A 22,517-nucleotide genomic window follows, 5' to 3' on the forward strand; every position below is an offset into this window, starting at 1 on the left:
CAGCAACAGGACAAGGGGCAATGGGCACAAACTGGAACACGGGAAATTCCGTCTGAACAGAAAAACTTCTTTGCTGTGAGGGTGGCAGAGCCCTGGCACAGGCTGCCCAGAGAGGTGGGGGAGTCTCCGTCTCTGGAGACATCCCAAACCCGCCTGGACGCGTTCCTGTGCCACCTGCTCTGGGTGATCCTGCTCTGGCAGGGGGTTGGACTAGATGCTCTCCAGAGGTTCCTTCCAACCCCTATCATTCCGTGATTCTGTAATTAGCAGGGATAATGCAACTGTTTTGACCAATGCCATTTGGGCTGATTTAGTGAAGGATCTGCTGCTGTACAGGTATCCTGCCACATTGCTCAAATACATCCCCCTCCTTTTAGCGGAGAGCAAGTGAGGATGAGGGATATGGTGTAAGGGAGAACTTTGTAGAGCGGAGATGATGGTTGGACTCAATGATCCCAAGGATCTTTTCCAACCTAAATGATTCTATGATTCTATGAGCATCCTCAAGTGAGGAGAAGATGCAGGGGAGGAAGCAGCAGGCAGCTGGAGCGCCCTGCAGTCAGGGTTATCCTCACTACGACACCAAAAGCAGTGAAAGGAAAAGTCATATGGTAGATGGAGATGCTGAGAAGTGTTTTTTTATCGCTCTATTAACTTTAGCCTGAGAATTTGATCCCAGGTTCAGCGTTCAGGAGCCTGCTGGATTCAAAAGGTGAGAAGGAAATCACCAGCCCTCTCCTAACGCAGGTTTGGTATCTCAGATCTGCAACCAGAATAATCGGCATTGTGGGGTGATCTTCTGACCCACGTGGGGTTTCAAGGCAGACGTGTTGCCCCATGAATTCCCAGCACACCTTCCTCAGCGCCCCAGCGACGCGGTTCCCTTCGGGTCCACAGCGCCCTTGCCACCCCTCCGCTGCAGAGCTGCACCACAACCCAAGAATTTCTGCTGTAACTCGAGCGCGACCAGATCTGAATCTCTTTTTACATTGCTTTTCCTCGTCAAAGGCAAACCTGGAAATGATACATCTTTGGGTTTTATCACCAACATATCTGATTCGGTAATGAACTGAAAGCTAACCTTTATAAAGCGATAAGGGCAGCATATTTCACACTCGCCCCGGTGCCAAATAGCCTTCAGAGCTTTAAAAACTAATTATACGAATAGAGGCATGACTTTTCTTTCCTTTCTCCCCTTGCCAAGTTCTCAGCTACTATAATATGCTCAATCAGGTCCCTTTGTCTGGCCAACCACACCAGAATATTAATGGGAAGATTCTGCTAGTATCTTACCCTGCCTTTTGACATCTATTCGCAAAAGAGATAGTGGCGGGTTAAGACAACAAAATCAATCACTGTCAACACAGATACGCATGAAGGTTTGTTTTTTTTTTTTTTTCCCAAAGACATCGCGTTTGGATTCTTCTTTTTAATTAAACAAATGAGTTACAGGAAACCTGGGGAGGGGGAGGGAAAGAAAACTGTGCATTGACATCTCTTCCTGCCACGGTACAAAAACTGGTGGTAAACTTTCAGGACATATTTAACTTAGCGACATTCATAAAGGGATGTAGTAGTTCAAGCACTGCTGTCAGCCTTGTTTTATGTCCAAAAAGAACATGCTCCTGTGTTTCATCAAGCTTAAACCTTCCTTTCCAGAAAAGGATGCTCAGTCCTGTCCCTGTTAGCTGAGGAGCGGGGTCCATGAATACAGGTGGGTATCTGTATATCAGGGTTTTAAACACCTTGGATGGTTAAATTGAGAATAAAATGAGCTCTCCCAGGCTCTCCCATTACAGCCATGACCCTAATAACCAAGGTATCCGCAGGAGCCATTCCCCTTTGGCTCCACTGCAGTGTTCAGGCCACAGCAGAATTATTCCCAATTCATCAGCAGTGCCAAGAGGAAGAGAAAAGAAGCAACAGCAGCGAAGAAATCATGTTCCTTTTTATTAGGAGAAAGTCTGAAAAAAGTCTGCTTAAATGGAAGGAAGATGACAAAAAATTGGACAAGCAATTAATTTTATTTTGAAGCTTTCAGGAGAGATCTATTCAACCATGCGCAGATTCTTGAGGAAGTTTATAAGCCATGTCGCTTAGCATCAATGGCTAAAACTGGCGCAGGCTAATTATTATCATTTAAATTAACGCTGCAGGAGTGTTCACACAGCACCCTGAGGAGCTGAGGCTTAGTACATGGTGCTCTGTGCAAACAGATACTGAGAAAAGATCTCGGTTCTAATGCCTAGGCTAAGAAAAAAGGAACAGTACCGGAGCTTTTCCCAATGAATTCAACGTAGATGACCTAATAGGCTTTCCATTCTAACACTGCTGATAGAATTTCACAAAGTACTTCAATTAACGGATAGTAAAATGACCATATTGGAATAAAAAGAATAGTAGGATCAAAACGTTGGCACTCCTAGCATCAGACTGAGCTTGGCCATCAGATTTAGCCTGGCCAAGAATTTACACTGGGAGGTTACGCTCTTCCAGTAGAACCCATCATTGCATGCACGGGAGCTCTGGTGTCCCATGCTGAAGGCTCATAAATCACAGTAAGAGCCAGGAGGGCACCCCAGCACCTTTCTGTGCCAAGAAACAAAGGAAGAACGTGAAGGCGAAGATGGAGGCTGGCACCGAACCCATGAATCTCAAAAAACCCCAGGGAGTGCACAAAGACCTCGAGGGCTCTGCATCCTCACTCTTCCACGACCGCTGCAGATTTTTTAAAACACTGGCAAAGCTGATTATCCCCACTGCAGCACGAGCAAACATTTCTGTGACTAGACATATTTTATACTCTTTGTCGTTCCTCTCTCTAGACTGTATCATCTTTATGTTATTGCGCCTGCATTCAGTGAATAAGTAAAATGACAATCTGGGCAAATTAGACTTTAATTTTCAACAGCTTCACTTACTCCTACAGTTTTATAGCCAAATGCCAATCAAGGAAGTGATGAATAGTGATGGGAGTGTGCAGACAAGCTTTTTGACTCGCTGGAATGACAAAGAGGACCTGTTTCTTCAGGATATGACAACGATTCAGAGACTAGGCCACTTACAGTGTGCAGGGAAAGGCAATCTGCCTACTTACAGGCTTTCACCTGCCTGAAAAGGTAGTAACAATCTGCTTTGGACACAGTAAGTTGCCTCTGAAAGAATCCCCTCTGGAGGTACCAATATTTTTCACTTGACTCTCCTTACAGAGCTCCTGGGGTCGGGACGGAGGAGAAACACCATGAGGTCATGGCTCAAATGGAGGACAGCTTTGGTGACAATGCCAGTTTTGGAAATTCCTGTCCAGTACAACCAGTTGGCCCCACCATTAGGTCACGGACTGCTGCCCTCTTCATTGCATGGGCGATCAGGGTAGCACCATCAACCAGGACAAGGATCTGCCTGAAGTAAAAACGACCCTTCCTTTCCCTCCCCAGTCTCAGCCACTTTCCTGACTTGGCTGACAAGCACGATTCTTCAAACAGCCTTGTTTGAACAACAGAGCGAACAGAATGAGCAACAAGGGTAGGAAACCAGCAAGCTGGTGCTGTCACTGAAGCCTCCTTACTGAACCATGGCCTCCCTCTCTTCAGTTCCTTGCTGCATCTGAGAAGAAGCTTTGCTTTCTCCTCTCTCTTGAAGGATGAGGAGCTTCAGGACGGTTTATCTACCAATCCATCATATGACAAGCAAATACATACTGATAAGCAAAGCCCAGAAACAGAAAATTTCCCTAATGATTTCTCCTTCTTAACAGAACCAAACCTGGGCAACGCACATGAAGTTCTCAGTTCAGCAAAGCTGGTGCCTGGCTTTAAAACCACACAGCGTAACAGCACGCAAGGAGACTCAAGTTTCATTACGCCATCCGAGGAAAGACCACATCTCAACCTATCCTCACACCTGAGGACCCAACAGCTACGCAATCACTGTAATTACTGTGTTTCCAGCAGGTTTTACCATTGTTGCTACTCTCCTTGAAACCCTTTTACAACTGCATACAATATTTTACCTTATAAAGTCTTCCTCCTCCTCTCTCTTGGGTCTCAGTTGCTTGGGCTGAGCCATGTTGCTCCAGTTGGGCAGAGATTTCAGGAGCCTGCTAATATCGTCATCTTTAGCCCAGGATGCGCTGATCACCAGCTTTTCATCCGACTGCACGATGCTCCTACGGGGAAAGCAGCAACAATCACATTAGCGTGAAGCAAATTGTACTTTTCACGCAATTCCGCACATATCCGTTAAAATCCCTATCACATACAAATGTGCATTAAGCATTATGGAAAGGGCCCAAAGAGGAATTCAACAAAGCGCTCGTGGGGAGAACATGGCAACACAGGTGGACAGGATATAAAATTTGCTCAAACTCATAACTCTCGATGTACTTTGATAGAGTCCTCTAAAGGGAAAAGGGCCATATTCTCCCCACCCTTGAAATCATTCAACTTGCAATCATTTACACGTGCAGAGGAGGTCATTCCATACTCAAAGAGAAAGAAAGTAGTTTCTCCATGGCTCATTTCTTCTCTGCAATCTCAATCGAGCTCGCCAGCCGCTGCTGATTGTGTTGTGACTGCAGCGTGGAAACCTGCCCAGGAAGACCTGGGTGGAAGCCACCAGCTCACCGTACACCAGCTGGCCCAGCTTGGGGACCAGGTCTGAAGCAATGAAAGGAAATGAAGGCTCCAGGATCTTCTCTCCAGTCATCCAAAACATCTAATAACAGAGATTTCAGATAACTGTATGTATTTGTGAAATTGAATCAAAGATCACGGTGTATTCCAATTATGAAGACTTTCCTTGTTTAATATTTTTGGCAGTGTAAAACTAATGTGAATTCCTCACTGGCAATTGCAGAAGACAAACGGGATGCTGTAGTTGGAGGAGTCAATAAGCTGCCTATTTCTTGTGTCGTGATCGCTCATGAACAACCATCAGCATAGTCCTCATCAGTGTTTGCTACTTCACTGGCACACTGTGACTAGAGAGAGGAAAGTCCTCTCCCGTTCTTGGGTTGTTGAGTAGACAGCAAGGATCTGAGAGGGGTTCTTCATAGAATCACAGAATGGTTTGGGTTGGAAGGGACCTTAAAGACCATCCAGTCCCACCCCCCTGCCTTGGGCAGGGACACCTCCCACTAGACCAGGTTGCTCAATGCCCCATCCAGCCTGGCCTTGCGAAAGGCAAGCAGGAGTTAGGGTTTTCTTCTAGATCCTATCACTGATTTCCTTTTCTGGTGAGCACCTGGAAGGCTCTTCTAGGAGGTCCTTGCCTGGTGACCAGTTGGACTGCTTCTCCAGCCCAAGAAGAAACACGTGCTACCTGTCCACATCACTCAAAGCATGGTGGTGACCCCTCCAATGGGCAGCAGTAGGATTTTTTCTTGCCCTCTGTAACGGGAACACAGCAAACCCACCAAACAAGCGGCAAGCGCGGTGTGACTTGAGAAAGGAAGCATCTGGAAAGAAAAGGTCTCAGAGGTCCTGTTCCTGTGGAGAGGCTTAGCTGCAGGTTAACAACAGAATCAAGACACCCCTTGTGTGCTAAGAGACTAATCACCTTCTAATACATAAAAATACAAGAAAGGCTGTGGAACCTGTGTTTGCTGTGTCCTCCAACGCAAGGGGCTCAAGTAGTGTAAATGCCCAATAGGTCTTTTCCCGTTACCGTCCCCCAAGAAGAAACGGCTTCTCCGACATGGACAGAAACTCTGTGCATCAAAAAGATGCGGAGATTCAACACTGGATCTGTCAACCAAGAACTGGAGTTGCTGGGTGCTGCGGTATGGACGCAACTGTGCGGGCTCAGCCCACGTCAGCTCAACGTGGACCTTGCAGAGCCATTCGCTCAGCTGCAGACTCCTGGCTCCACGATAGGACGCTGCATGGGGCAAACCGATGCTCGGAGCTGTCACTAGCATCCAGGTGGTGATTTGGGGAAGGGTCGTGCAAGACTACAATAAAAACCCTGCACGTTTCTAAGGGGTTTATGGGGATTAACCGGTCTCATATCAAATTTCCTGAAAGGTATGTTTTGGTCAATAAATAGAAATAAAAGTAACAACACACTGAGTAGCTGCGTGTTGAAAACAGCGAAAAAAAGCACTGAGATAGGAGGCAACGCTCATCTACCTTGATGCGGAGCAGAAAACTTCTCCCACCAGCCCAGAGGAACCTATCACTCCTTTCACCCACCACCAAGAAAACAACCTCTGCTCCGTAAGCACACGCGATTTGTGAAAATGAATTTGTCACATGCACTTACATAGAAATCTTCCTTCGCTTTAAATTTCATGTTCAATCTGCCACAGACAAAAGAATGAATTTTGTTTCCAGCCCCAGAAGACCGCAGCGTCAAAATTTCAATTTGGCCTTCTGCTGCTGTTTGGAACTTGGTGTTTTTCCACTCAGGAAAAAAAGGTCTCTTGTTTTCACCCCAGTGAAAACCGAGGTGGAAAAAAAAAAAAAAAAAAAAAAAAAAGCTCCACCAGAATCTCTGACATCCAGAGATGGAAAAACTGAATTTGATGATATCTGGTCATTTCTCTGCCAAGCCGAGACAACTGTTCATTGAATATATTAGCCAGTGCTTTGTCCTCTCCAGATTTAAATGACTAAAGTAATAGTCTCCTTCCCTTGGGAGTCTATTTCACAGTTGAACAAATCTAACTCTTGGACAAAAAAAAAAAAAAAAATCCTGATACTGTGCTCGTGTTTTATTTTACTCAATTTCATCCCATTACTCCCGTTATTTCCCCTTACAGCAGCCTCAGCTCTCACCACTTTCACTGTTTACTCTCCTCAATTATTTACAGCCTTATCATAGCCCTTCAGATGTCTACGAACGCAAGTCATCTTTGGGAGTCTTCTGATGGGAGTTATAGAGAGGACAGAGCTACCTTCTCTGTTTTATGATCCTTATTACCTGCTCTCCTCAAAAATCCGATTGCTTTTTGGAGTGGGTGTTGGGGAGGAGAGAGGGGAGGCTGTTTAGCTGCTTATAGCAAGTTGTAAACCCAGCTCGGTGTCCTTGCTTTTCCAAGGCCGGTGTTTTCCGAGAGCCTAACCCACACGATTCCAGCTTTTCTCACCTCTCGATGACGTGGCACTCATGGGTGCCGGAGCCACTGGAGCCCTGAGCCACATTCTCCATTGAAATCAATAGGGAGCTTCAAATTAATCGATGCTGGGACACGGCCACCACTACGTGGGTCCTTGGAATTATGTCCCCATTCTTTCCCATGGCTGCAACACCTCCTAACTTTTATTGACAGGTTGGTTTTACTCCAACCGCCCCCTCATTAAGGAAGACGTTAAATAAGGTGCTACGTACCCGATCTCCGTTAGACGCCCAGCTTTCCCCATCAATTAAAAATTCCTTTTCCCCCACCTTTTCTTTCTAGCATCTCAGCCAGTTTTCAACCTCCGTAACTTCTATCAATGTCAATCTAATTCGGGTCCTCGAGTAAATTATCACAAGACAGGATGACATGTTTTAGTACAGCTCAAAACGCTTCCTTTCAAACGCCCCCCCCCCCCCCTTCTCCCAAACTCCTCTGTAATTATTCCTGCTGCTGTAATAGGGTTACTTGCTAGCACCAGGGCCATAATCGACTAATTAATTCACAGCTCAACGGGCCAAGGAAAATGCCATCTGTTTGTACCCGGCTCCCGGGGGCAGGTAGGGAATAGGTGTAACACTTACACAGGTGACGGCACATGAGCGAGGAGGGTTCACCTCTCCACAGCTCAGTGGTTTTTAACCAGAAAACATCTGCCGGTAGTGATGGTCCCAGATCTGCACCACCACCCCGGCACCGAGCTGGGAGGAGGGAGATTGATGGGGAACCTCCCCGGACACAGCTGGGGGGTCCATGGCTTTTCATTAGGAAAACATCTGGGGGCCACAGGGGCTAATTGGACTCCGTCGCCTTGTGCCAAACATATTTTTGAATAATTTTTTTTCTCTTCCCAGGTGATGGTTCCGCGCTGAGCGCTGCTCGCACTGCTAAGAGTTTAAAAGCAGCGTGTTCAGCGTGTGCCAAGTACCTAACGGTCTGAGGGAGACAGACCCCTGCCCCAAAAGAGTCAAAAAGGCAACTTAAAACCCCAAAAGTTAGCGCAAGAAGAGGAAGATGCCAATAAGAAGTAGTAAACTGAGCGGCAAGAGCGTTTCCTGGGGACTCGAGAAATCCCGTTTGGCCGCAGACCCCACAGCTTGGACGAATTCATCTCCTCATTTCCTTATCAGTAAAAAGGGGCTTAGTTTTATTTTGCCTGGCTGGAAAGCAGGAGCCGAGATATATATTTTTTCTTCATCGTTTCGAGAGATATAGGCCCAGTTATAATCCCACCTAAGCTTGGGAATTTGGCTGAGACAGTTCAGCCAGGAGGCTGGTCACCAGAAGCTGCCTTCACAGCCGATGGAGAGAGCTGAGCACCTCCAGAGAGTTTAGGCACTTTTTAATTAAGGAGAACCACTCTTTGGAGATGTCCATCTCTTTTTACGGACTGAAGAGACTCATTTGGGTGAGCGGTGCCTTTACTCAGGCTCTTCCGATCGGCTGAAAAATGTGCAAGAGGACAGTGGTTCGAGGGAGGGAGGATGAGGACGGCTACGAAGTGGGTGGACACACAGGATAGAGCTTAAAATTGGGCAACAAACTGAAAACGCGTGACTTCGATATGGACATAACTAAACATGGGGCCAATTCATGTAGAAAGACATGGAAAGAGATTAGTTTTAGTGCTCAAGATAGAGAAGCTTGTCCAAGAAGGCTGTTGGCAAGAGACTAAAAAGAAAGACTCATCTTAAGGGTAGCTACCCTGACCTCGTCAGGTTTGTCCCTGTGATTCCTTCTATGGCCTTTCGGTATTTCGCAAAGCCTGTTAAAAATGGTTTAATTATACAATTATACTCATGAGTAGAGCTGCTTTCATAGAAATTTGCTGAAGACGCACCTCGACAGAGGCTGGACGAGACTTAAGAAATGCACTGCCACACAGCGGGAGGTTTTGCGGCTCCATCTCCCGTTTGCGCTTTCATTTTAATGCCGAGCCCCTCGTAAACTAGTCCGAAAACATAACGCGCATTTGTAAACTGTTTGCGTCAAACTGAAATTGCACTTCTTACAAGCATGTGATTTGCGGAAGACATCTCACCTAGATCAGCTTAAACACGCTTCCGAAATTCGCCATCAATTAAAGCAAGAAAATCCATACTTGCTACTTATATAAATGTCCAACCCACACATATCCAGCCCCGCTGGGTCGGATTTTGGTTTGTTTTTTTTTTTTTTCCCCATTCACTAGAAAATCAGAGCCAAATGGAAATCAAACACGAAAAAAATCTCAGCTGTGCATTTCTCGGCGCTGTCGTCCTGACAGAGCTATCTGTTCTGCAAAGGGCTCTGAATAAAACAGCCTGGCTTTGAGGAGCCTGCATCTGAATACATTTCATCCCCGTTTGCTCGTATTGCCCTTCAAGAAACACACGCGTGTGGGGAACGAACGAATGCCATGTGCAAATCTTGCACGCACCGTCTCTCTGGCTTCCCAAATTCTCCCTATCTTGACGTCTCAAGAACAGCCACACACTCCCTTGCTCCGATGGCTTCGCCTGATCCTATGCATACACAGCTCGAGGGAGTTCACGCTGATTTTAAGCGGCTATAAATGATCCTTCCTCCACTAACTTTATCGACGCAAAGGTTTATCCGTCCCAGATCCCCGAGGAAGACCCTGGTGGCAAAGGGCAAGGCTGCGCGGAGCCGTTCCGACGCGAGATCCCTGCAGAGGGCATAACGTCCCCGCGGATGGAACCGTTCGCCCCGGGAAAGCAGGGGAGCCGCTGTATTCCTCTGCATCATTTGAAATGTATATGGATTTCTATTTCAGTCAGTCATTTGCCAGCAGCAAAACTAGAACATTTCCTGTTTTTCCTCCTGCTGTAATCAGGATATTGCCAAATTAGGGCTGTCCTAATTACTCCCCAGCAGGTGCCAAAGCCAGGAATGGTATCAGCAAAGGAAGGAAGGAAGGACCTTTAAGTTCAAGCCAAAAAAATCACATCTATTGTCTGGCTACAGCCAGTGAAGTTTCATACAAAATATGAGCATTTTGGACAATGGCACACGAGCAGCTACCAATTTACATGAGCGCTCAGACGAAGTTTAGCCCACATTATGTGCTCGCTGCTATTGCTGGCGTTATTAATAACAATAATAATGAGGCCGTGCGCAGCCGCTCGCCAGAGGAAGCTTCTCCTGAATGAAACCAGGCGATAGGAAATAATTTCTTAATGCTCTCGGTCGGAAAACACAAGGGGCTTTTTCAGCTTCCCCTGCTATCGCCGGCCTCAATTAGCCATTACAGGAGATTATGTATAGCAGTTCTTACAGCCCACGTTGCTGCAGCATCTTTAGTGTCTTTCAACTCAAGTATTTATCGCCGCGGTGCGGGACACGGTCCTGTTCCCCCTTTCCAGGGAGGGCCATTTTACAGATGGGCAACGGGGATGTACGCAGAGTAAGTTACTTACCCGATGGTCACCCAGGGAATCAATGATAAAGCAAGTACCCGAAGGCCTCGAACCCCACAACCCAGCACAATAAGCCCGTGCCCAGTGGGAGCACTCTGCATTCAGCTTCCGTGCCGTAGTTTGGGAAGCAGATCACAGATCACCCGAAAACACCGACAAAGACAGCCCCGGATGGAGCATTTTATGACTCCTTGAAAGAACAGGTTTACGGAAAGCATTTTGGGAAAGTTTCACAAAACCCCAGTGTGTGTGTGTATTTATAGGGTGTGTTGTGGTTACTAATTCCCACATTGCCACAAGACCTGAATACCCAAATGTCAATAGAATTGATTAAAATATAGCTGAATCGCTTGGGAACACTCAAATGGAAGGATCTGACTTGCTTTTCAAGAAAGCAATAACTATAGACAGCGATTTATGCTAAAGATGATGCCTTAAACGCTCCATCTCCAACGTGAGGTCACCTTTTGCCTGATTAAGAGAAAAGCTGTGTGGTTTCTAAGCTCTACTACCACGGCCATCCACGTTTAAAGAGCCTAAACCACAGCGTGATGTGGATAAAGTCTCTGGGAAGCCAAGACTATTCAAATGCCAATGATCATTAATTTGGATTTTTTCCCCACCTAGAAGGAAATATCCTTGACCATCCCAGCAGAGATGACTTCTAGAAGTAACTCCTGGCTACTCACGGCAAAACAGCAAAAGCCCAAGAGCAGTATCTCCAGCGGACATCAGTTTCCAAGCCTTCCTGTACCTGTAGGCGAGGGTGCAGGTGTCCTTGTACTCCTGGAGCTTCACACACACCATGTTGAGGAACTGGTCGGAATAGGCGCTCAAGTCGTGCATCAGGTTCATCAGGTCTTGAACGGTCTTCTCCACAATTACCGCGCTCTGGAAAAGAAAGAAAAGCACAAGTATGAAGAGCGGTTCAGCGTGAATCTTAATTTCAGCCTTCTCGTGTCGTGCTAATTAGCGTGACAGATGCAACTGTACAGCTGATGCTCCCCGACGCTGAGCAGATGCTGGAGCAGCCCACGCCACCGAGTGACGTCAAACAGAACCAACGAGGAAAAGGCGGAAACCATGCAGGGGATGGACGGGGGCAGCTTAAGGATTTGATTACCAGGTCTGAAAGAGTTTGGATTTTTTACCAGTGGCTGAGGACCAGTGGAGTTCACCAGGTCTTTCCTTCACTAGGTGACACCTCAAAATGCAAAAGTGGGATTTTTAGAGGAACCAGGTACCCGCAGCTTCGCTTGGGCCTTGCAAACCCCGAGCGTTTCAACCTGACCAATAATTCTAGACTCAAAGATTGCAGACTATCCTGAAGACCAGGGATTTCACCCACCGCTCCCATCCATACGAACTGCACGTGCTGAGGTTTAAGTAGGTCCTTGCAACCCTTTTGTTACCCCAAGGGGCGCATTAGGAACCACAGAGCGAATCCGCAAACTGAAAACGCTGCTCCACGTGCTGCAGACGAGCCAGTTTGGACAGCCTGCAGAAGGACGTACCACGTATCTGATAACGTCCGAGATTTCAACAGCTCCGCATGAATTTTGGGATTTCTGCGGCACCCCAAGGTGACTTGGCACAGTTTGTATTTATAACATTGCCTGCTGTATTTTAATTCGGTTGCTACAAACAAGACAGAAGGAAGGTTATCAAAGTCCCAAGTTGATATAAATGGAATTAATATTAGGCTCGGTAGAGCGAAGGGTTATTCCTGAGCTATGCGCAAAGGCAAAGAAGGAGACTGAAGCATTTGGGAGCCCTGGTTCGTTTGAGAATTTCTGGACTCAAATTAGACGGGGGGACCCCAGGGACCCTCAGAGAGCTGCATCAAGGCTGAATTTAGCCCTTTCTCTGCGTTGATCAGGACGCGAAGAGGAGTTAGTGACTCAGTTCTTTGCAGAGCAAAATCTCATCAAACCCCAAATCATCGTCTCCGCCGCATCCCCGCAAGCCCAACTTCCGTCTCTCTATTGATTTCCAGATTAAAGCGCGGCAGCATCGCCCTGATCCATAATCCGGCTCCTCCAGAGCAACCCCGTGAGTGACGGGAATTGATTCTGCTCCGCTACCTGTCCCTGATTTGGTAAAAAACCGTCTGCAGACCTCATCCTCATTCAGAGCACACAGGACTCCTTCACGTGGGGGGGCTTCAAGGAGGGTTTAGCCACCGCCTGTGCTGCTCCTGATACGTCCTTGGCTCACAACTGTACTTGGAGGGAAAAAAACCAAACAACCACCTTCTCTTTGGTTGCTCTTGTATCTTATTAAGTTTGCTCTTAAGCAAATCACGGGAATTGACCGATCTTTCATATTGTAATTAGCAATGATTTGGGATTATTTTGTCCAAACAAAAACGTAGTCTGGCATAGCTGCCTCCCAGATGCTCTTGTTTATGCTGCTTCCCCTGTTACTACAAGTATCTGTGTTTTAATAAATATTCAATCCCACCCTGGGCTCGATGTACACGGAGGAGAACAACCAACCCTAAAGGACTTGCAACCCGGAGCCGTCGCAAGCAAACGAAGCAGAGAAGGACGTGGAGAGGCTGCAGCAGCCACGGATGCTGTTCTCATACCGATGTCTCGGCGGCTTGAGCACAGCTCATTAGCTGCAGGATTCACACCTCGCCCAGGCTCTTTGCTATCCCTGCTCGACGTGCCAGGCCGACCCCGGCAAGGGAGAAAGCGGCATTTTAAGAATCTACCCAAATCCCACTAAAACGGGAGACCGATTTGGCGCTTTTCCCTTAAGGGTAAACTCAAACCCATGTACTTTGGGCTGTTAAATGCGGTGGGAAAATTACCCAGTGATCTGGGGAGATTAGATCCATCAGATCCACTGGACTAGAAGCAGGGCGTAGTCACACCTTCGCGGCATTTGGGCTGGGGAAGGAGCTGCGGTCCTTCAACCTTCAAGCCCCAACAACCACAATCAGTGCAAGGGGGTCAAGCAGAGATGTTTCACTTTGCACCTAGATGGCTTAAAGGTGCTGCCACAGCCGGTGGTTGTCCGGCAGCAGAGGAAAAGGCGCCTCTCCCACCCGCTGACGTGAGCCACGGGAACAGCTCTGACTGCACAAATGGAAAATACAGAAGGTGCCATCCAGCTTCAATCCAAATCCAAGTCACCTTCCAGGGGCTGATCCTGATCCTTAAGGACGAGGCATTCAAGTTAACATTTCACAGAATCACAAACTGGCAGGGGTTGGAAGGGACCTCTGGAGATCATCCTGTCCAACCCCCTGCCAGAGCAGGGTCACCCACAGCAGGTGGCACAGGAACGCGTCCAGGCGGGTTTGGAATGTCTCCAGAGACGGAGACTCCCCCACCTCTCTGGGCAGCCTGTGCCAGGGCTCTGCCACCCTCACAGCAAAGAAGTTCCTCCTCATGTTGAGATGGAATTTCCCGTGTTCCAGTTTGTGCCCGTTGCCCCTTGTCCTGTTGCTGGGCACCACTGAGAAGAGTCTGGCCCCATCCTCCTGACACCCACCCTTTAGCTATTGATGAGCATTGATGAGATCCCCTCTCAGTCTGCTCTTCTCCAGGCTGAACAGCCCCAGGGCTCTCAGCCTTTCCTCAGCACAGAGATGCTCCAGTCCCCTCACCATCTTCGTAGCCCTTTGCTGTCCCCTCTCCAGCAGTTCCCTGTCCTTCTTGAACTGGGGAGCCCAGAACTGGACACAGTGCTCCATTTATACATAGGGAAGAAAAAAATAAATCCTTCCCAACTCATGTAGGAACCAGGAAGATAAAAGCAATTTTTCTCCTCTTCGCATGAAAAAAACCCTACTTTTAATTTTCCATTTGTGTTTCACTGGTGAGAGGGGGGTGGGATTTTCATCAGACCCATGCAATTAACTGATCTCTCCTAGTTTGCCAGGGGAAACATCTCTCCTTCCAGGCATCCTTGGGGGAGAGCAAACTTCATGGGATGGACGTGCAACCACGCTATGAGGAATCAAACCGGGTCTCGATCTGCCCCGTTTCTATTTCTTTACGTAACTCAACATTCGAGCAAACAACTTAAAAAGCCAAAGACTGTATGTTAAAAGAGAAGGTATTGCTGGTTTCTACGTAGTTTCTCCCACTTACTTTCTCCTCTGTACAACAACATTAAAATCACAGCTAAGCTCCTGCCAATACCTTGATTTCAGAATAAGATCTTTTGATTTAAAGGAAATACAAAGCCACTTGCATGACCTAAAAAAATAAATAAATACAAGAAAGGGAAAAGGCGATTACCATATGAAAGAAGACAGTACCAGATATGTAATGGCTATTCTTCTGTAACATTTTAACCTTCTCCAAAGCAATCCCGACACATCTGCATGTGCCTCTGGGGACGCTGTGCATTAGGATGCATTAGGACACATTAATACAGCGGGATTTGTTAGCTGGGCCAGTGCAGGATCTTCTGAAACTCCGCGCGAGAAAATGAAAGGCAGCGCACGTATTATCAGAGAGTTACAATCCGGTTGCCCCTAACCCATCTGGATTCATTAACAGCAAATGGATATGATCAAAGCATAATTTTATGGCAAGACACTTCAATGAAGCCTTTTAAAAAAACCCACGCTAACAAGGAAACTCATCCGCAGAACAATATTCCTCTCCTCGCACCTGAAAACGCTGCGTGGTGCTGAATCCTAACGTTGCGCCCAGGGTGTGATTCATTACTCCTACAGCGGGGTGAAGGTTTCAAAAGAGTCTTAAGGCTACTAAAAATAAGAAGAAACTCCTCCTTACGTCCTCCTCCTGTCCATTAGCTACTGTCGAGGTAAAAGGATAAAGCCGAGCAGCACCACTCGTTATTAACACCGTGGGTTTGATCTTTTAACGTATTTGGCAAATATTTATCATTATTCCTAGATATGACCCTTATTCTCAGTTGTGCTGAAGCTTCAGATAACGTAAAGCAGCTCCAGGGCAGGTATAATTTATGCTCCGACCGCAGGGCTTCCACCGGCCCGGAGTGATGAAGAATAAGCAGATCCAGAGGTATCATCCCAATAATCCTTTTGGGATTATTGTCTTGTGCAACCCCACCTAAATTTCTAAAATGACTCAATTCCTCCTCTACAGCAAGAGGGCACTCGATGTAAAACAATGCAGCTGGAGGAATGTTTTGAAGGCTCCCTTCAAATGCAGTTTCTCTCCAATAAAGCTGGTTCCCCAGCAATTCCCCGTCACGCGGAAGAAGTTCAAAACAACAGGTCAAGCCTACACAAACCTTCAGATTTTCAATCTGTCATTTTGTTTTCTCTAACTTCTCGGTGAGAAACACTAGATTAGAGGAACAATCCCCACTCTGAATGTTGTTGTTGTTTTTTTTTTTTTTTTTTTTCCTGCAGAAATCACAGCTTCTCCCGTGCCCGTTCACTTGCATCCTTTTCTTGGGGGAAGAAGGCAAAGATGGGAATGTACCTGCGCAGGGATGCCTTCGCCATGCGACGGGCTCTGGAAAACGCAGCAGATGGAGGAAGAGACCTTGGCACTGGAAAGGTTGTCGATTATTAGTATATTATTGCCCATCACTTAAAAATCTCCTGGAGACGCCTTGGCAGAGGAAGGCAGCAGACGAGTGCTGGACGTGGCTGCCTTAAAGGAAGAAATAAATAAAGCCTAATCTAATTTTTAAGCTGGAGTTTCGCTGACACCCCACAATTTTAAAAGTACTATACTGAGCAGAGCTGTAACTGAAAGCAGGACAGGAGGGACGAAAGGTTTTCAAACCTCTTCGAGCTCAGTGCTGACCCACAGCTCCAGGTTTGGGACCCTTCCCAAAGGACACCAGTGGTTACGTCTCACACTGACACCTCGACGTGCAACATTTATTCGTCCATTCTCTTGTTGGTGGTTTGTTTTTTTTTAGTTACAGTTTCTCAGCTGCCCCTAAAAATGTTAAATTCCCAGCATCTGCCTTTCCAAAACATCATCCATCCTCCTTTCCTGGTACTGAGAAGGAGTATTCAGCAGACGGCTCCGGTGACCCACACCGGGGCACTACTTTTCGGGGAAGAGCTGCAAATATATAAATCACCATGTCAGAGGAGGAAGCCTTCGCCTTGCCCGGCAAGAACGCACCATCCATATAGATTTGTTCTGCTCATGCAGCTTCACCTGTCTCGGGTGCAGTGTCCTGTGTCATCATCCATTACGGTGACAAACTTCCCCACCAATTGCTCCGGTTCCTCCTGTGAAGGGAGTTGGGGGCTGCACTTGGGAACTGGGTGGTTGTGCTTTAGGAGACTGTGGAGTGTCTCCTTTCCTGCTGGGAAGGCTGGTGTTGCTTTCTTGTGGCACCTGTGGGTGTTCGGCTGGTCCCTCACTCTGCGATGAGTTGCAGAAATGAACTTGTAGAGGTTGGGATGGACGCAACGAAGCTGATGGGCACGTGGTGAAAGCCAGCTCGGGATCCGTCTGAAGGCCAGCAACGCATGGCGTGATCTCCTGGCATCTTGCTGTTGGGCTCAAGCACCTCCCAAAGCCACAACACAGGGTCCCAGAGGGATGCTCTTCCTCAGGTGCCCCAATGCAATCCCTGGTGCCACCCCTGTTCTGTGGCATGCACCGGGGAAAGGCGAACACCAGCAAAGTCCCCTTCTTTAACCAAGATCCCAAGAAAACAGCATCCAGCTAAGATCCTTTTCAGCTTCTTTTCTCCGAAACTTCACTCTTCCTTGTTCCCCTCTGGGCCCACTCTCCATATCGTAGCGTTGGCCGTTCCCAACCCACCTCTCCAGATCTCTTTGCAGGCACCTGCCAAACTGCTGCTCTTGTGTTCAAGTAACAGAGTGTTCAAGTAACAGAGGAGGTCTAGGCAAAACGCTCCCACCAGTCCCAGGGCACGCGGGATGTTGTTTGATTTTTTTTTCCCCTGTCTTTCTGCTCAGTCTCTCTGCTCCATCTCATCTGCTTCCAGCTTGGAAGCTGCTTGGCCTGATACAGGGCCAGAGGCTGCCCAGCACTTCCCTCGGCACAGCAACGCCCGCGGGAGCGTGACAGGGATGGAAACTTTGGAATCCTGGCTCAGCATTGCCGCTGTCGGGTATCACACCAGCATGATTCAAACTGGAAGTGGGTAGATTTAGATTGGATATTAGGAAGAATTTTTTCACTATGTTGTGAGCCCCTGGCCCAGGTTGCCCAGAGAAGCTGTGGCTGCCCCATCCCTGGAGGGGTTCAAGGCCAGGTTGGACGGGGCTTGGAGCAACCTGGGCTGGTGGGAGGTGTCCCTGCCCAGGGCAGGGGGGTGGAACTGGATGGTCTTCAAGGTCCCTTCCAACCCGAACCATTCTATGATTCTATGATTCTATAACGCCACCGGATACAATAAGATATAATAGGGTTGTGGAGAGAGGACTGAGCTCAATGTGCTCTTAGATATTGGCCTGTCATACAGAATTCTGCATAAAAATGTGCAATTCTCCAAATATCATATAGGATCTGGTGTCTAGGATCCAGGAACTGGGGTTAATTTTATTATGACGTTAACCAGTTCCTAAAGAGCAGCCGCAAAGAGGACAGAGGGTCTCTCTTCACTAGGAGCCACATGGAGAAGACAAAGGGGAATGGGTACAAGTTGCACTGGGAGAGGTTTCGGCTCAACATTTTTTACAATGAGAACAATCATTTGCCGGAACAACCTCCCCAGGGACACGGTAAAGTCCCCATCGCTGGAGGGTCTCAAGATGCAAATGGAGAGGGTGCTGAACAATCTCATCTCGGCTCCCTTTCCCACCAGCGGTTGGACCAGATGATCTCTTGAGGTCCCTTCCAACCTGGGCTGTTCTCTTCTATGGTTCATTACTATTATGATTGATGTTAATAGGACATTTACAGAGACAAAGGGAGTTTCATCAGCAGCGGGAGCTTCGCCAAAAACCACACCCAAGGCAATCAGCCCTAAAATAGGAAACCCATCCTGCCCGAGCTCCCTCCTCATCCCGCGCCCCCACCTGCCATCTCGCCTCCCCCTGCGCTCTGACCCGCTATGCTCCGCAGCGTTAGCCTGCCAGTTGCAATTTGGTTTTTCTGCTGTCAATTAATAACGGTTTGTTACTCGGCGGGCGGGCGAAACGGAGCTCTGCGGTGATCTCCCAGCACGTGCTTTGCTTTACCAGTTGAGCTGCTTAAACACCTGGACGGGCTCTCGTGAGCTGATAAATACCCGGTGCTGTCAGCGCCTTGAAGGGCAACGGGAGAGGGAGATAAAAAACACAAACGCATTCCCTCCCTTTGCCCAGATCCCAGCAGTTTAACAAATATCTTTGCGAGGCCACTGAAATAACAATTCTCTCATCTCGTCAGATGACTTTACGTGTTATTAGAGCAGAGTTAGAGATGGAAACCATTCAAAACTGAAAAGCAGGAGCTGGGGGGGCCGGTTATCCCTGAATATTGTGATAAACTGGCTGCTTAAAGCTACCTGATGTCTAAAAAGTAGCCAACATAAGCCCTGTGGCCAGGGGAGCGGGCACGGGCTTGGGCAGGAGAGCTGGGTGCTGCCCCAGCTCCGTCATTGCCATGGGGAGCCAACCCGCACCCCTGGTCCGGTATCTCAGCACGGTGGTTACCCCCACTAAGATAAAAGAAAAAAACAACCCTGAAACCAAGTTAAAAAAATAAAAATTATTTTAGCTAAGAGAGGAAAGATGATAAGTCTAAATCGTCTCTTTTACTGACGAGCGGTTATTTCACACCGAGCGATAAGGGGGCTTTTCAATTCGTTTTCTTCTGTGGTACATCCAGGGTTTACAAAGGGCCGGAGTTTTTAGTATGTATCAATTCAAATACGTGTTTAAATGCAAAACCTCTTTTTACGGTCTCAAAATCTGATCGCCTGCTTTTCCCACACAGCGTTTTTTCTCAGCAAAACTCATTATTCCAGTATCAGTTCTGCAGAATCCCGCCCGTTACTATGGTTATTCCACATCCTACTACAACTTTGCTTCTCAAATGCTCCCAACTCCAAGGGCTGTTTTCTTCTTTTAACCGTAACTCTGCCCGTTTCGCTTGCAGGTGCTATTTTGCTTTTTATGGGCTTTATTCTGAAAGGTCCTGAGCGCCTTCATCCTCACGGATGCCAACGGGAGCCCAGGGTACGCTGTATTTCTCTCTCGCCTTTAAATGTGACGCTGCAGCAGCCAAACGAGTGCACAAACAAGGCCTTGGATAGCTCTTATTTACCTGGCACCGTGTGATCCAGCAAACACTTGCTCCAGTGAACAAGAATACTGACGAAATGCAAAAAGCGCATCTTTTTTTTTTTTTTTTTTTTTTTTTTTTTAAATGGAGAACGTGTACCGTAAAATCTGCTTATTACCGCATTACCTTTGACCACGCAGAAGAACCGTTTTCTTCCTCTAAACGCCATATTCGTTATTCAGGATTTCACGGCGCCCAGGATTCGAACACACGAGCCCCTGTCACGCACAAAGTTAACGTTAACTGCGGCCACCCCTGCTGAAGTCCAGTCAGTGCGCCATCAGTCACAACTGTTGAAAGCACAGGAAGAGGAGCCTGCACGAGTATGTTCAAACTACGCCCTGCAACCATTTAAAAAACGAGAAAAAAAACGTAAGTGATACTCATCGGCTCCGCGATTTGAACCAAACCCCGCACAATCTAGAAGCACACGTGTCTTTTGTGCAGTACGCGAGGCCAAATCCCGCAGCGGGGGAAGGCTGGAGAGGAGGTACAATTGACGGGTGTTGCTGGATGGGATTTTTCATCATATTGTTTGTCCAAATTTGAGACAGGCTTTTGCTCCGGCTCGTGCTTCACAGCAAGAAGTTTTCTGAGAAATATTTCCCCCAATTTCCGATTAAACTAAGTCCCTTCTTACAGCGGCCACAAGTCAGAACTGGCCAACATCTACCTTCATGCTTTCTCACCTCATGTAGGACGTGGACTTAACACCTGGGTTGCAATTCAGCTCTTCTTCACTACCCGTAGTGACCGCTGTAGACTGATGCTCGCTCACGCATGAGGCTACAGCTCATGTGTCCCACCAGAAACCAATTTTGCCACCATCCGGACAGAACGATGTGACTAGATAACTACAGATGAAAAGCTTTTTGCCAATGAGAAATGCTCCGCTCAACTGCCTGCTCTACGTAGCCCAGATGAACTGGACTTAATGGTTATCGTGACACTTCTCCTGTTCAGACATTTCCATAGAAGAAGAAAAAAAAACCCTTATTTTTGACGTCCCGAATGCCTATAACATTAGGATATTTTGCAGTCTCCTCATTTATTTAATTTAAGCCTCCTAAGCCCACCATAGTGAGATCCGGCAGATGGGAGCTGCAGCTGGATCACACCAGAGCAGAAATGAGCTACCCGGTTTTGAACAGCGAAGGTAATTTAACCACACGAACAGCTTGCGATGGCGTGTGCGGGATTCTCCACCTCTGCAAGGGTCTAAATCAAGCGCAGGTGCTTTCCTGAAAGATAAGCTACATTTAAACAGGAGTTACGGACCCGATGCAGAAATTACTGGGGGAACTTCTATGGCTGATTATACCGGAGATCAGCTGCTTTTATTCTGATTTTTGAGCTCAAATACATTCTACGGCAAAAGGTGCCCAAGGTATGCTTAAAAACACCTACCCAAATAAAACCACCTTGCCATCCCAGAAGCGCCGACACAGAAATAGCTATGAACAGTGGCGTTTTCTTTTCCAGAATGAGCAGTGCAAATCTGTCCCCCAAGAAGGCAATGTAACTAATTAAATCTGCCAGATCCCCCCGAAAATGAGACTTCGCAGCACATCAACTCTTAGCCAGTGCCCAGGAACTTGCCAGCATGCCAAAAAAAGGGACTGGATTCAGCGGGTCCGTCCTGCTGGAGATGGTCCACCAGCAGAAGCCACCGAGCATCCCCTGCCAAGGCGGTTCTCGCCTGCGAAAACACGTGCCTGTAAATCACAGCCGCAGGAGTGGAAGTATCCGCTTGGGCGGAGCTCTTTTGATACGCCTCCAAACGAATCGACACGCATCCCCGGTACCAAGCAGGCTGCTAACTCGGCATCGCTACAAGCTTCCAACGCAGGACATAACGGAAATCAACACTTGGATAGGGATTTTCCTCCACTTATTCCCATTGCACACCCACACGCGCAGGGCAGGAGACGAGCAGGGAAGGAAAAATTAGGTTGCACACAAGGGAGAGTTTGTGCCAGTCCAATCTTCCAGCCTTTAGATTACTCTCCCATCAGAGGCACTGGCACTTGAGACCTTTAAATCTTCCCCGAACGATACAGTAGTAACTGCATAATAAGGAATACCGCCGCCTTGGCAGGGAGATGGACTGGATAACTTAATAGGTCTTTTGTATCTCTCACTTCTCTGATCCTGCTGAGTTCTGCAGCCATTATTAAAGGCATTTTTTAAGGTATTTTAATTTACTTCTCTAAATGGATTTCCATTCATTCACTCCCACCAAGTGAATGTTGTCAGGGACATTAGCAGCATGATAAAATAGCTGTAGCTTCATGCTGGTTTTAATGTGTTACATACACAAGAAAAGTCATTAGCTCTTACCCTTTAATACACCCTCTTTACCGCTGCATAACTGTTTATCACTCAAAAGTGCCAGGCACAGGCCACGCTCTTCCTTTATTAATCAATATACATTTGTGCAAGGCTGCAATGAAAAGGAATAACATCCAGTTATTTCAAGCACAGTTTGTACCGCAGGAGCTGAAAAGCTCGTCCCTGACATTTTCAGCCCCCCCTGAATATTCCCACAAGTGGCTCTTCTTAGGATTTTACCCAACTCTCCCAATTACAGGTAAACTCACGGCAAGGTGAGGGTGTATTTCCCATGCACTGAGTGGCAGGTTTCTTTCTCCTTTGTAATATCTGCTCTAGAACATCATTAGCAGCCTGCAACATGATACAAATTGAACGTGGACCATTAAATTAATGATGCTCAGAGGCAGGCCATCAATTCTGGAA

General features: G+C 47.4%; 1 protein-coding gene across 1 annotated transcript in view; it reads right to left on the minus strand.

The window, feature by feature from the left end:
- The window catches only part of EXOC4 (exocyst complex component 4), a 431,048-nt gene that overhangs the window by 68,599 nt on the left and 339,932 nt on the right, over positions 1–22,517 (minus strand). The window contains exons 12-13 of the mRNA XM_074573187.1: positions 11,294–11,430; positions 4,013–4,168 (exon numbers count right to left, since the gene is read on the minus strand). Coding sequence (XP_074429288.1) covers positions 4,013–4,168; positions 11,294–11,430 — 293 coding nt within the window. The remainder of the gene's footprint in view (positions 1–4,012; positions 4,169–11,293; positions 11,431–22,517) is intronic.

The sequence above is a fragment of the Larus michahellis genome, chromosome 1 (genome assembly GCF_964199755.1).
Source record: "Larus michahellis chromosome 1, bLarMic1.1, whole genome shotgun sequence".
In the NCBI taxonomy this organism is placed as follows: domain Eukaryota; kingdom Metazoa; phylum Chordata; class Aves; order Charadriiformes; family Laridae; genus Larus; species Larus michahellis.